This window comes from Vanellus vanellus (assembly GCF_965231255.1).
Source record: "Vanellus vanellus genome assembly, chromosome: 3".
Classification (NCBI taxonomy): domain Eukaryota; kingdom Metazoa; phylum Chordata; class Aves; order Charadriiformes; family Charadriidae; genus Vanellus; species Vanellus vanellus.
In genome coordinates, this window is record NC_138907.1 from 127,963,077 (window position 1) to 127,977,478 (window position 14,402).

The window sequence follows — 14,402 nt, forward strand, 5'->3', positions numbered from 1 at the left end:
TAGAGCAGTGGTAGCCCGTTGGTGGAGGTTGTCTTCCTTCCCTCCAAGTACAGCTACAGCAGCGCTGGTGGAACGACACGAGCGTTTGCAACTCAGCTGCTTTGGGTAAAACTATTGTGGCTGCACTTTGCCGACAAAAGTTGGGTTAAGCTTAGCCTTGGACTTTCCAGTAAACCCGGTAAGGGGTGAATGCACAGAGTCTCCTGCAGTGGGAGTGCTTGTACTATCACAGCCCTTTGCTTACATGAACGGGTGCCAAATTACTCAACTTTCGTTGGCTTTGCCGAGAAGCACGAAAGTTTCTGCAGGCTATAAGCCCTCTCTCGAGCACTGAGCTTGGAGCCTCGTCTCCACCTCCGTCTGACTTCAAAGGGAGGGAAGATTTCTTTTGGCTGTCTTTGTTTTCGCTGTCATTGGTCCCAAGCCTCAGTGATGCTCTGTGGATGCCAGATCAGTGTCAGCTTTGCTTTCTGATATTTGGGTAGGACTTCTGCAACAGTTCTCATTTAAAAGCAAGAAGAGGGTTGCTGAGATTCAAAAACTGGCTATTTAAGCATCTCTGGTGCCTTAGGGTAGATTTTGCCAATGTTAGACCTTCCCAATGTAGGGTAAAAGTGGATTGTGCCAAAGTCTTTTTTTTTCTCTGTTATTCTTTCATGTATGTTGACTTTGCCTCCAGACCCTGCTGTTTGTGAATCAAAGGGTACGTTTCCTCGTGAGCCGTAATGGTTGCTTAGCGAATTGCTTTCTGCCAGCACGTCTTTCCATTTAGCACTAAGACCTCTTTCTGAGGTATATTAGGGATGGATCGGTGAGCATTTTTATTTTGAAGTCTACCCATTTGAAATTCATCCGTGCAACTCCATGCTATTACTGGTTAGTTTTGAACCCAACAGGTGGCTGGAAATCTGGGCCTTTCAGAGGTTAATGTTTTTCTCCTATGTCATTTTTTTTCCCGCTTCCTTTCTCTTCCCAGTGTCGTGATGTAAGGACAAGAGAGGTTGGAATTCAAGAAATTCACCATAAAGTGAGACCGTATCAGGTAAGATTTGTCTTTTTTTCTAGGAGCTTGTTTCAGACACCATTTGTTATATGTGTTTGGTGTGGAGGCGTTGGGGACCCATTTGTTGCATGTCCAATCCTGCGGTTTGTCTTTGTAGCTGGATCCAATTTTCCATTTATTTTCGCAGCAGCTTTGGATGTCTTTTGTTTGAGCACAGTCACATGTTGAAATTTATGGACCACCATGTTCAATAAACTGACTGCAGCCAGCAGTTATTTTGGTATTTGCGCTGCTATAACAAAATAAGCAGCTCTTTCTTACTGCTTCTCAGCCTTCCCTTTTCTCACTCCTCGTTAAAATTTGGATTTAGAAAATGCCCAAAACACAGTGTGTGCACGCTGAACAGGAATGAGTGCTTAGCAAGATGAATTTACAGCCTTTTTTGTGAATGTGCGTGTTTGTATAGGCAAACACTATATGTATAAATACACTTCTGCACACATATATGTATATTTATGGGTGAGTAGATCCATTTACCTTGTAACACATATGTTGTGGGTTTCCTTCCTAAAATAGTCTACAAAAAGATTGCTATGCTTATTCTATAGAAAAGAAAATGGACAGTGCTGAACTTCAAGCATCCCGTTCAGCACACTAATCCTCCAGTTCACTGTAGCTACAAGGAGGGATCAGTCCTTCCAGAGGGTTGGCAGGAGGTCCACAGCCATGTGTGGCACTCAGGAGATGAACTTTCTAAGATCACGCAGGATCCGATCCGTCTTAGCGTACGTGTATACTGTGGCTAATAAATCATACCCCAAAAGTATTCTCTTCTTCTTAAGACGTTAAGGAAGGTCTTGAAAGGGTTGTGGTGTTTGTCCATCGTAGATCTCCTTTACTTTCAAACAAGAATTCCTTGTTCAGGCAGGAGATACCGCCACCCCCAGATAGAAAGCTGTATCAGAATGACACTTACGTACCTCTCTCTTTTCTCTGCAGTGGGCACGTACCCACTTTCTAAATCATAGAGTCATAGAATACCCGGTTGGAAGGGACCTCAAGGATCACCCGGTCCACCCTTTCTTGGCAAATGCGAGCCACTGAACCGGGGTTGGGCTCTCTGTGTGTCAGCACGGAAAGAGGTTCCTAACAGAGGTCCTCTCAGTCGCGCTTTGGAAGCTCCACTGATTATTTAGGCTTCAAAGAGGCTCTGAGTTTGGTGCCAAAGTTAAGTAGAACGAATATTCTCTGAGTTCAGCATCTGAAAGATGTTCTCACTTTGCAAATCAGAGATTACTGGGAGTCATATTCCAGTTTTCTCCTGCCATTGTGTGAATTCAGAGAGGGTGCAATACTCCCCATCTTGCATAACCGGATATAACGTATAGAAATGTATAACGATCCCAAATAAATTATCTTGTTCTTACCAGATTTCTGCAAGAGCTGAGGCTGTACAGACTCATTCGTACACAGGCCATGTAGCCTTTGCGCTCTGCTCCTGTCACCTAATCTGCGGTCATCTCACGAAATATCTTCCAAAGATGTCTATTGTCAGCAGTGCTAATCTAATTTAAATTGTAAATTTCATGAGTAGTTAGCAAATAGCTTATCACAGGGTTTTCAAAGCAACATTATGTTGAAAATTCCCTTTGTTAAACTCATCTATCTGAGTGGCAGGAGGATGTCATTATGTAGTCTTAGGAAAATTTATCATGACAGCGAGCAAGAGAAATACTCTGAAGATGGTATAATTTTTCATGCGCTTTAGACTAATGACAAGGTATGATGTTTTTCTTGGCTTCATAAGTAAACAATGCATCCTCTTGATAAGAGAGGCTATCATGTCAGATCTAAAATAAATTAATCGCTTGCTGTAATTAGTTACGCTTTCTGCAACTTCTTTCTGTTGAGGATTGGTAGGCTGCATGTATTTTTGTAATGGCCACGGTGTGTCTGCTTTTAAAAGTATTTTTTTTTAAATCAATTTGAAGTAGATTACTTGCCCATAGCTGGTTATTTACAGAGCTATCTCTAAGCCGCCTGTTCAATTAGCGGTGTTTCTCCATAGCAGCGGAAGGTATTTGACTGCTCTCAGAACGGTTTAGGCTGCAGAGTGCTACGTAATAGCCTTAAAAATGCTCTCGTGAATCGTTGCTGCAAAGAGACGTTGGATTGACAGTTTTTGAAAGGCGAGCGGCAGTGACAGCTCCGTTACGGATACGAACCTGCATTAGTGTTAAAGCAGAAAGTGTAAGACATAGAAGCTGCTGTTGCAAGGTGGGGGGAGGGTGTATCAAGATAATGATCTCAATTAGTAGGAATAAGGCAGATTTTTAAGGTGGGAGTAGCTGTTTCGGGTTAAGAGTGTAATCTGCAACTGGGTTTTCTCTTTGTTTGTCAAAGTAAGTTTAAAACAGCCTGTGCCGGGCATTTGATGGGATTCTGTACTGAAATGGTGATCCACCCTGGTGAGGGTTATTCTTACCCGGCACACAGGATGGTTTGTGGACCAGGGACTGGGGACTGCAGCGTGCTGCCGCACCTACCTATGCACCAGCCCACCCGGAGGAGATTCGGGCTGGCTTTTTGCCATGTTTATACCAGTATCCCAGAAGGAAAAGGCTCTGTGCGTCTCATGAGTCCCTGAAAACCCTTTGAGGGGGTTGGTGTATCCTAGGACCCTCTGTGCCCTGGTGGCCAAGAAGGCTAATGGCATCCTGGGGGGCATCAAGCAGAGTGTGGCCAGCAGGGCGAGGGAGGTCATCCTCCCCCTCTGCTCTGCTCTGCTCTGCCCCGGGGAGGCCACATCGGGAGTACTGTGTCCAGTTCGGGGCTCCCTGGGTCAAGAAGGACAGGGAACTGCTGGAGAGGGTCCAGCAAAGGGCTACGGAGATGATGAGGGGACTGGAGCGTCTTTCTGATGAGGAAAGGCTGAGGGACTCGGGGCTGTTCAGTCTGGAGAAGAGAAGGCTGAGGGGGGATCTTTTCAACCTTATCAATCCCCAAAGGGCGGGTGCCGGGGGGTGGGAACAGTCTTTGTTCAGTGGTGCCCAGTGACAGGACAAGAGGGAACGGGCACAAATGTGACCATGGGCAGTGCCATCTCAACCTGCGGAGGACCTTCTCTCCTGTGCGGGCGGCAGAGCACTGGCACAGCTGCCCAGAGAGGGGGGGAGTCTCCCCCTCTGGGAGACTGGAGGTGTCCTGTGCCATTGCTGGAGGTGCCCCTGCTCTGGCGGGGGGTGGCACTGGGGGAGCTCCAGAGGGCCCTTCCAGCCCTCACCATCCTGGGATTCTGTGTTATTCTGTGCCCAGGGAAGTGGGGAGAACAAAAAACTCGATCCAGTAGGGACTTTTCCAAGCAGATCATCTTATCTGGTATGTGCTTATGATGCTGTAAAAATGCACACAATATAAATCTTCCTGGTGAAGGTCCCTGTAGTCTTGCTTCATCTCTCTTTACAAGTTGCTTTTGAACTGGATGTGGGCAGGACAGGGCACGGAATCCCTACTGGAGGACAAGCGATGGAGCCATGTTTTCTACTTGTTTTGTTTTGTGCTCAGGAGAAGCCAAGAGTTCCTCAATCCTGCCATTTCAAACTCTTAGTATCACAGTGTTTAATGATATTTTCTGCTTTATACATTAGCTGTAAGCTTTAACCTGACTGCTTTTCCACATATGAAACTTAACTGCAGAATCTGGGTATTTTAAAAATCTCACGCTCTTTTATTTTCCTGTACAGTTCCGTTTTATTAGTGCCGTTACGTACCTAACGGTAGATCTGGATCAGCGTGTGTCAGCCGTCCTGACATGGGAGCTGGAGCGGAGTTGTGCTCTTGGAGAACGTGGCACATGGGCAGACATCTGCTTGGGCGCTTACCCTGTGAGCCGTACGTCAGCCTTGAAACGAGCCTGGCTTCTGTAGTCAGGGAGGGATTTAAGTGTGAGCTGCGTTCACCCAGGCTTCGTCGTGGAGTAGGGCGGGCAGGCGACAGAATCCCTTATGGCTTCTCTGTAAACAAATCTTTAATTCATGGATTTCTGGGTATTGGAGAATTTGCAGAGAAAAAAATCTGAGGTCCTTTGCTTTAGTCTTTATAGTAGTACTGGGACGAGCGTGGCAAGGTACACGTAGGGACCCATCCTATCTGGTACTGTCAGGTTGTAACTGATAGAAGCACCAGTGCCATGCTGGTGCACAGGGCATCCACTAACACTTTCCATTCACATTTGAATTCCTAAAGTTAAAGGAATCTATTAAAAGGATGGCAGGTGTGTCTGTGTGATGGTTTTAGTTCAGATCAGGGGTGTGCTTCTGAAGCAAACCCTCCAGTTGAGCCCCTCTTTGAAAGCTTCGGGAAGCACAGAAACCTGGTTTCTTTCAGATTAATTTAGAAAGCGCCTTCCAGGCGTGCACCTAAGGTACGCCAGCTGGTAACGGGTGCCTAATTCATGGGATGAGACCAGGACTGGTCTCCTTTGAACCTCCCCCCCCCCGCCATATACTGTGTTGTCACCGGGCTCTCAGTATTGCGCGCTATTGCTGTCACTCCTCTGTTGAGCCGGGCAATTTGGGAAATAATTTCGATCTGCTTAGCAGCTGGTTGTTACAGGTGGGCAAGGGAGTCCCCACAGCAAGGATGGGCGGCTCTTTCAGCTATATCATATCAATTCCAAATGCGGAGTGACTCACTATATCAGCAACGATGTCACACTATCATCATTGGCTACAGGTTACATCTAATTAACTAACTCTGCTACAGATAAACACAGCTACTGTTATGTGAGGTTTGATCGGGTCTCCTGTGGCCATAAGGGAATCTCATCTTGGGTCCTGGGGCTGCTCTTTGATGATGGTAGGTCAGGACTGTCTGAAAAAGACATTTTCTTTCTGCTCTCTTATCCACCAGTTACTCTTCATAGCCTCTTGGTGCTCTGCAGAAGTCGTTTCTTCTGCCCAAGCATGGTCTTTATTGTATCCTCCACAGTCAGCCAACTCTCACGGCACTTTTCCCTTTCACTTGTTGTGATCTTCAGAGCTGCCTTTGTCTGGATTGTTATAAAAAATTGGGTTTGAGACAAGTGATATGTCACTGGTCGGTTCTTGGGATGGTTTTGGTGTCTTCAGTGCTATCTGGATGGGTAAGAAAACACTTTCTGCTGATTCCGTAAAGCACACGTAATGCAATACTCACTCAGCACCAACTCTTTCAGATCCACTCCTGTTGCACTACACAGTTTGCTCATGTAGGTAGATCCTGTGCGGCGCTGGAAAGAACTAACTGGTAATTAGTAAATAAGTTGACTGCTGCTTAGAAGACCCGTGCTCTGTAGAAATCTCAAGGCGTTTCTTTTGCAAAGCGGTAGACACGTGGACCTCCATGCAGCTTTCGTGAAGGCAGATGCAAAACTACTCTTTCTACATCGGTGAATTTGTAACTGCAGCTGAATTTCAATTAGAGCAAGTCCCTTGATTAGTGGCAGGAGTTGCCCCCCCACTCTCCCCCTTGATCTTGCAGCAATGATGAAACTAGAGTAACTCAAGAAACATTGGGTTTAGGGTTCTGACTTACAGACAGGTAACCATGTGGTGGGTTACCAAGCTTCTGGAAAGCTTGCAAATTGGGATAGAGACTAGTTCTGTCCCACTGGCAAATACATTTCTATTAAAGCAGTCGCATGTTTTATCTTTAATATGGCTGCAGTAACAGCAGCTCTTATCCAGCACTGCTAAAATCCATCTTGAGTTAAATTGGCCTTTAAGAAAGCCCTTCATGTTTTCTCTGAATCATAATAGTTTATGGATCCATGAAATTGCTTTTGGTTTGTTCAACTTCTTGCTTAAATATTTTTAAAAGACATTTTCCTTTTCTCTTTTCCTCTTTATGTTCATCATCGCTTCTTCTCTTTGACCAGATTGAATTAGTTAGAAGAGATTATGTGGCTAATGGTGGCTGGGAGACCTTCCTGTCCTATGAAGACCCAGAGCAGGATATTCTCGTTGGCCTTCTACGACTGCGGAAGTGTTCAGAGGAGTCATTCAGACCTGAGCTGAAAGGAGGCGTTTCCATTGTCCGGGAATTGCACGTGTATGGGAGCGTGGTCCCCGTGAGCAGTCGGGATCCTTCAAAATTTCAGCACCAGGTACTCCAAACTATCTTTATTTTTCGTCTGCGCCTCTTTTTTGAACCCTGCTCCCTGCCCCAAGTATAACTGGAGAATAAATTTCACAGTATCACAGTATGCTAGGGATTGGAAGGGACCTCAAGAGATCATCTAGTCCAATCCCCCTGTCGGAGCAGGAACACCTAGATGAGGTTGCACAGGAAGGCGTCCAGGCGAGTTTTGAATGTCTCCAGAGAAGGAGACTCCACAACCTCCCTGGGCAGCCTGTTCCAGTGCTGTCACCCTCACTGAGAAGAAGTTTCTTCTCAAATTTAAGTGGAACCTCTTGTGTTCCAGCTTGAATCCATTACCCCTTGTCCTATCATTGGTTGCTACTGAGAAGAGCCTGGCTCCATCCTCATGACATTCCCCCTTTATATATTTATAAACGCTAATAAGATCACCCCTCAGTCTCCTCTTCTCCAAACTAAAGAGACCCAGCTCCCTCAGTCTTTCCTCATAAGGGAGATGCTCCACTCCCTTAATCATCTTAGTTGCCCTACGCTGGACTCTCTCCAGCAGCTCTCTGTCCTTCTTGAACTGAGGGGCCCAGAACTGGACACAATATTCCAGATGCGGTCTCACCAGGGCAGAGTAGAGGGGAAGGAGGACCTCTCTCGATCTGCTAACCACCCCCCTTCTAATACAGCCCAGGATGCCATTGGCCTTCTTGGCCACAAGGGCACAGTGCTGGCTCATGGGCATCCTGCTGTCCACCAGGACCCCCAGGTCCCTTTCCTCTACACTGCTCTCGAACAGGTAGCTCCCCATCCTATACTGGAACCTGGGGTTGTTTCTGCCCAAAAAATTTGTTTAATGTCATTCAGTTGCTTGGATTATAGTCTGCTGCAATAGGAACAGAGTTGAATTTGAGCCCCTTCTTGCATTTCCCCTCCTGAAATCATGCTCCCTCTGAGTTTTTGCTAGTGTGATCGTGTTTAGGCAATTGCAACTGATGTGAGATTAAAAAAAAGCGATGCCTGAATGCTATCAGCGTTGCTTCCTACCTGTACAAGATGAGCTCATGTACGCTGGTGCTAATTTGGCCTTTGAGTACTAAGCATCTTTGGTTCTGAAGTATCTTTCCTTCAATATCCTGTACGGTACATCAGACTTCACCGAGTAAAAGCAAAACAAGGGAGATGCATCTATTGGGGTTTTTTATTTCCTTCTAAAATTGATCTTGTTCTATAGATGAATTTCACTTCTGAAATCTGAAATAATTACATCTGGGAAGGTGAGATTTTGTTTGGTACAACCCAGTTTTCTTTCAAAGGAACATTTATTGAATACATTCTTTCTACCAAAACAGAAGAAATCCAGCTTTGGTTCTGAGATGTGTATCAGTTTAAGCGATTGGGTGAGACTGCCGAGCAAAGACTCTTCGTTGTGTCTGACAGTTTTTTGCTTCAGGCACGCTTGCGAGGCCATTTCATATACATCTGAAAGCACGTGAGAATGGAGTGGAAAGCTGCGTTTCTAATTCCTTGCAGTGACTCGTAGGAAAATTGCACGTTATCCTGCTGCTGCATGTAACATGCTGTGGCTTGCGATGAGCAAAAATGTGAATTAAATTATGCCCCGGTAGGTTTTGAACCTTTAGACTGAGCTTTTAAAAAAAGCAATCAGTTTGTCCTCTTTGCCAGAAGTGCTCAGGGCTGATGTTTTAAATTAACTTCCTTCTATTTATTAATCTTTCCCTGAGTATATGCATTAAGATGCAGTTTTGCTAGACGCTGATGGTGTGTGACCATAAGGCAGTGGCTGGGGAAAAAAAAAAAAAAGAAGTGGATGTTTCCACTATAAAACACTTAAAAATTCAGGAAGGAAAAAGTGGCCATCCTAAGCATTTTAAAAAAAAAAAAAAAAGGGGGAGAGAAAATCAATTGAAAGTAGCCAACTACAAACATTAAAATAGGCTGCAAATTGAAATTTCATGGCATATGACGCACTCACGTTCGTTCGGAATAGTCAGTGTTCAAGAGGTTAATCAGAAAGTGTTCTTCACAGTTGTGGGGGCAATTTCTGATTAGAAGGACGTTTTAGAATGAAGATTTCTGTGTGTTATTTAAAAACGTCTGTAAGCGTTAAATGTTTTTTAGAATTAAATCACATCTACTTCAGTGTCGCCGCAGCGCGATTCTGTACATCTTGTCAGGAAAACAGATGAACAAAGAGCCGAGTAGAATTGCTGCATCCTAATGTTAGGAGTGAATTAACCCAATCAATTATTCCCAGCTATATAGGCCAGCGAAGCTGTTAAATTGCGTGGAAAGGCTCTTCCCTTATTTTGAAGCATTATTGTGGTTCCAGTAACACTCCTGCCGCACAAGATTTCCAAATGTAAATAGGGGCGTGGATCTGGTCCAGAATATGAACGTGCTCTTCTCCAGTTCTTTTGGATTTGGCATCTCCTGAGTCACGCGCTGAGCCTCAGAGAGCGGTACGGAGCCTGAGCGGTTTGATGCAGCCGTTGCGGGTAGCCCCGATGAGCCCCGAGGTCGCTGCGTGCCTCAATTCTTCATCCTCAAAGGAGCACGGTAACGGCTCCCAACTCCTGGAGGGGTTGTGGAAATGAGGATTGCGAGGCGCGAAGGCAAGATGTGTATCGGAAGAGAGAACAGCAGCAGCAGGGCCCGTCTCTGGCTCTGTAGGGTCTGGCCACGTGTGTCGACCGGTGTCCCCGGTCAGAATGGCACTGGCATCCCTCTGCAGTTCGGCAGCGCAGGCAATTGCGTGAGGTGTTTGTGCTCTGGCTTTGTTTCATTCACTAGCACAAACCCAGGTCTCGTAAGGCAGACGGTAAGATTGTTGTTTAGGATCGGTTATCTCGGCAGGATAGACTTGTTCAGCGCCGGGAATTACGGGATTGGTACCAAGTTGGCTTACTATCAATGGATTTAACTTTGTTCTCTTCCTGCCACGAGGAAGCAGTCAGACGCTAGAACTGCCCGTGAATAATTTCATGATCAGAAAAAAGCCCCGGGAGAGCTCCACTTTGAAGCTTAGGGCTGGTGCTCCTCTTTCCAAGCCCCCTCCTGCAATAGGGTATTGATCAGTCCTGTGCCAAAATTATGAGTCTTTTGAAACTGTGCTAATGCTTACATGCTGACCTCGCTTATTTTTACAGAACTTACCTTTTCTTCCTATTATTTCTCCTATTATAGGGATTTGGTATGTTACTAATGGAGGAGGCAGAAAGAATAGCCAAGGAGGAGCACGGGTCATGGAAAATTGCTGTAATTTCAGGTACCTTTGCTTTATCCCTTTTATTTTTTTTTATATATACCTTAATCTGAAAATAAACCCACTGCAGCCAACGCCACCGCTGTGAACATTCATCGTATTAGGTAGAAAATGAGCATCAGCAGATGCTCCTTCGTAATGGAGTCGAATTCCATCGTAGCTTTGTCCAGAGGATACTCTTACTGTCAGCAGCATTCCAGAGGACACGCTGCGGGGGACCGGCCTGCTCTTAGCGCCGAAGGAGGCAGACTGCGTGACCATGGGTGTCTTCCTCCTCCAAACGCTGCTGTTTCCGACCTCGCTGATTTGGCCCCGTCGCAGGTTGTTATTGTCGAGGGCTGCTTTCCACAGCTTACGAGGATAGAAAATTGCCGGCCTCCATTTTAGAGTCTTTCTGCAAGTACCGTCATTAGGGTGGACAGATGTGCTTTTAGGATGCATTAAGCATTATCGTGAAGAAGGGAGCTGTGTAAGAAAGAGCTGCAGCCCTTTCTCCTGTTTCATTTTCAAGGCATTGTGACTAAGAGTGGCATCAGTCCGTCGCGCGTGTGTGAAGTCAAGGTTGGGACTACCTTTGTGCCTTTATTTATCTTATATTAGCCGTTACGGTAGCTATAGAAAGCTTTTACAGGCATATGGGTCGGGAAGCTGGTGAATTGTACGGGAAGAGAAACTCTTGTTGGCGTAAGATTAATGTATGCCGGGGGACTTAAGCAGAAATGGACCGTTTAAAAATAATAATCTTCTGCTACCCCACTAAAAAACCCCCAAAAGCAGAAACCCCCGACTTTGATCCAGGCTGCTGAGCGCTGAAGAGCCTGGCTCTGTGTTTCCAGCTGTGGAATGCCCCTGGATGCTGAAAAGCTGAAGTGCTCTGTCTTGACAAGTACTTGTGACAAGGGCCAGAGTGTGAGTGAGGGCAGCGTGCAGGCAGTAGCCGGATGCTTAAAGATAATTCTGTATTCCCTGGATTCCCTGTTTCTTGTTTCCTTGAGACATATACCAGTCCTGTTTCCCTATTGCTGCTGCGTGGGTGTCGGTTTGAACTGGGAATTTCATACAGCTAAGAAATGTCCGTTCCACATCGCTCCTCAGTAAAGGAGAGCGGCAAAGGTGAAAACGGTTCCTTTTGGTTTTGGTAGTAGGACCTGGGCTTGGGATGCGTGGAGGGAGGAAGTCGCGATTCCTCTGTGCTAAAGAACACTTCTGTGTACAGAAAATGTACAGCAATTACTCAAAAATGATTTGTGAAAGCAGTCATGCTGCTAATTTTAGCTTTATTTTAGCAAACCGATGTGAAGAATATATTCTTTGCATCGAGATTCAGTGCAAGAAGTCTTGTTTTGCTGCATGCACAGTTTGTGGCATCTTACTAAGACCTTGTCTGCGATTTTATTTCCCCCACACACACACCCCCTGGAGTGCAAAGTACAATATGGTACAATTTGTCTTTGAATACAGAATACTACGGCATCTGCAAAGACCACAAGTTTTCCAGCTGTTTCCTTGGAGATGTTACCACTTGCATTTCAGTTCTCCTGTAGGTTTTATCTGAAATAAAAATGCAGCCAGAAGTTCTTTCTCCATTGGAGGATGAACTTGGTTTTGCTAATGTTGGTTTCAAAACAGATTTTTAATCTGGGAACCCACTGCAAGGTTAAGTCTTCAACATACTGCAAAATTCCGACTGCTTTCTGGAGAGAAGCGTGTAAGGAACATCTGCTTTGAAGATGTCTCTCGCAGGACTCTCTCTCATTAGTACTGCGTGTTTTTATTAATGCTTTGTTGCAGTGTTTTGTTTAACGGTGTCCGTTCGTCAGTATTTTCCAGTCCTGCCCTTAATGGCTACATCGGTACTAGTCAACTAAACAGAGCCGGAACACGCAAACTGCCTCTTCAGGGAATGGTCCCTGGTCCACGCTGGTGCCTACGCTCTGCCGGAGAGCTGCGTGGGGCAGTGCTGGTCCATCGGGGCTGAAACCTTCTTGGGGCTCCTGCTAGCAAAGTAACGGAGTGGGTGGTTGAATTTCTGTACCCTAACAATTTTTAGGTAAGTTCTGTCTAAGTAGCAAACTCTCGCTTTGATTTCTTCCAAAAGAAATACGTGTATTTTTAAGAAAGGACAGGGGTTTCATTTTTGGCTAAAGGTTAGGGCTCTAAGACGAGTTCCAGTTCAGCTCTGGTTAGAAATTAGCAGCTCTGGTTAGAAAATAGCAGCAGTCGTGGCACGGGGGTTGGACCAGATGATCTTTAGAGGTCTCTTCCAACCCAACCCGTTCAATGATTCTGTGGTCACCTGTGACTGTTCCCTATCACGGCTTTGAGTAGGAGCATCTCATACTGATTGTTTTAGGACAGCCCATTTCCTAGGGACCCCAAACTGGGTGCCCCCCAGTATCCAGCTGTGTGGCAGAGCCTTGCTTTGCACTATGGCTCACTGAAGATATTTCTGGCTCTCCAGTTGTGTGGGGCCAGATGTCCTTCTCTGGCTCATGCAGCTGGTGGGGGGCCCGTTCGCCCTTTGGGGGATGGATTTGGGGAGCTCGATAAGTCTGGAGGGGTCCGAGAGTCTCTGGCTGATTATTTGGCACAGCCGTGGATTGGAGCGTGGCATGAAGTTGGTTTAGAAATGGATTTAACTCAAGCCAGATGAAGGTAAATTCAGATGAAAGTATGTATGGCCGAGATCCAAAACAGGTAATACCATTACAAGTGGTTATGAAAAACAGGAAAGAAGGGAGAAAAAAACACCATATGACTAATCTGCTTTTAGTGAGGTTACATTAGAAACGCCTCTCTCCTGTCCAGCTGATTTGCTGCCCATCCTGATCAAGGTAGTATTCAACATTTCCTGACATCTCGGGCTGTGTCCATTAGAGCCTCGCTCATTAGAAACCTCTTTCCTCCATGGCAGAGCGTGTTAGCTGCCAGAGCCCATTTTCCTTTTGTCCGGACTCCCTGGAGGACTTCAGGCATCATCTTTTTCCCTCCGCTTGCTTCCTTCCCACGTATAACCTAGTCAATACTCTTAATTAAACATTATTTCGCTTGCCTGCAAATGCAGATATCCCCTCGGTTAGGTCAGGCATCGAGTCTTGTACTTGCCCGTTTCTTGCTTCGAGGAGGGCGAAAGCTCCTTCCCCCTCGGCGGTGAGTCAGTGGCGTCTTTCAGTGGGAAGCGTTCGCGTTTTTATATTCTCTATCAGGCGGTACTGTAAAATCGCTTGATACAAACATGTAAATGGGAAACAAGTGAGTAATTCGTGATTGCCTCCTGATTAAGATCAGTAGGACCATAATAATCACATTGGGGTGACTGATCCCAACATCTTTCTCCTAAGCTTACTGCAGCAGCCAGGAATCCACAATCGCAAGGCTGTGAATAGAAATTAAAGTAATACCACCTGTTTTCTGTGGTCTCCACGAGAGAGAAAATCGTTCGTTATCGTCGGTGACTCATCTCCCAGTCTGTTGGTGCTGCCGGAGCGCACTGCCGTATGTGTTTAAGGAAACTGCTAATCTTGCCTTCGCCTTTTGCCAGTTAGAGAGAAAACGGAGGTTCAGAACTTTCTAAAAGTAAATCCGATGCCTCATACCAGCGGTGAATTCACCTGCGACGAAGAACATCAAGGGGAGGGAAACTGAGCCGGCATATAAATCAGCGGTAAAGTTTCAGGGCACATTTGCCGGTACTCTAAAGTATCCTAATTTCCTCGTGTAAACAGCCTTTTGGTCACCCGAGAAGTAATAAATTACTTGAGTAATCGGCGGCTCGTGGTTCGTATCGGATGTTGATTCATGGGCTGCCTCGGAGATTGCCAACCGCCAGGGTGGACTCGGGAGACCCGAGGAGGAGACTCCCAGGTGTCGCTGGGTGGATTGATGGGCTTTGGGAGGGCTCCCGGGAGTTTTGCTTCCAGCGCCGGTTGGTTATTTTTAGAACTGCCAATCTTACTAGCTATTAATAAGAAAAGAAGTGGCCCAAGA

At 46.0% G+C, this 14,402-nt stretch overlaps 1 protein-coding gene across 1 annotated transcript in view; it reads left to right on the plus strand.

Moving 5' to 3' along the window:
• Nucleotides 1-14,402, plus strand: part of ELP3 (elongator acetyltransferase complex subunit 3) — a 95,370-nt gene that overhangs the window by 62,034 nt on the left and 18,934 nt on the right. The window contains exons 12-14 of the mRNA XM_082481648.1: nt 977-1,042; nt 6,921-7,148; nt 10,337-10,418. Coding sequence (XP_082337774.1) covers nt 977-1,042; nt 6,921-7,148; nt 10,337-10,418 — 376 coding nt within the window. The remainder of the gene's footprint in view (nt 1-976; nt 1,043-6,920; nt 7,149-10,336; nt 10,419-14,402) is intronic.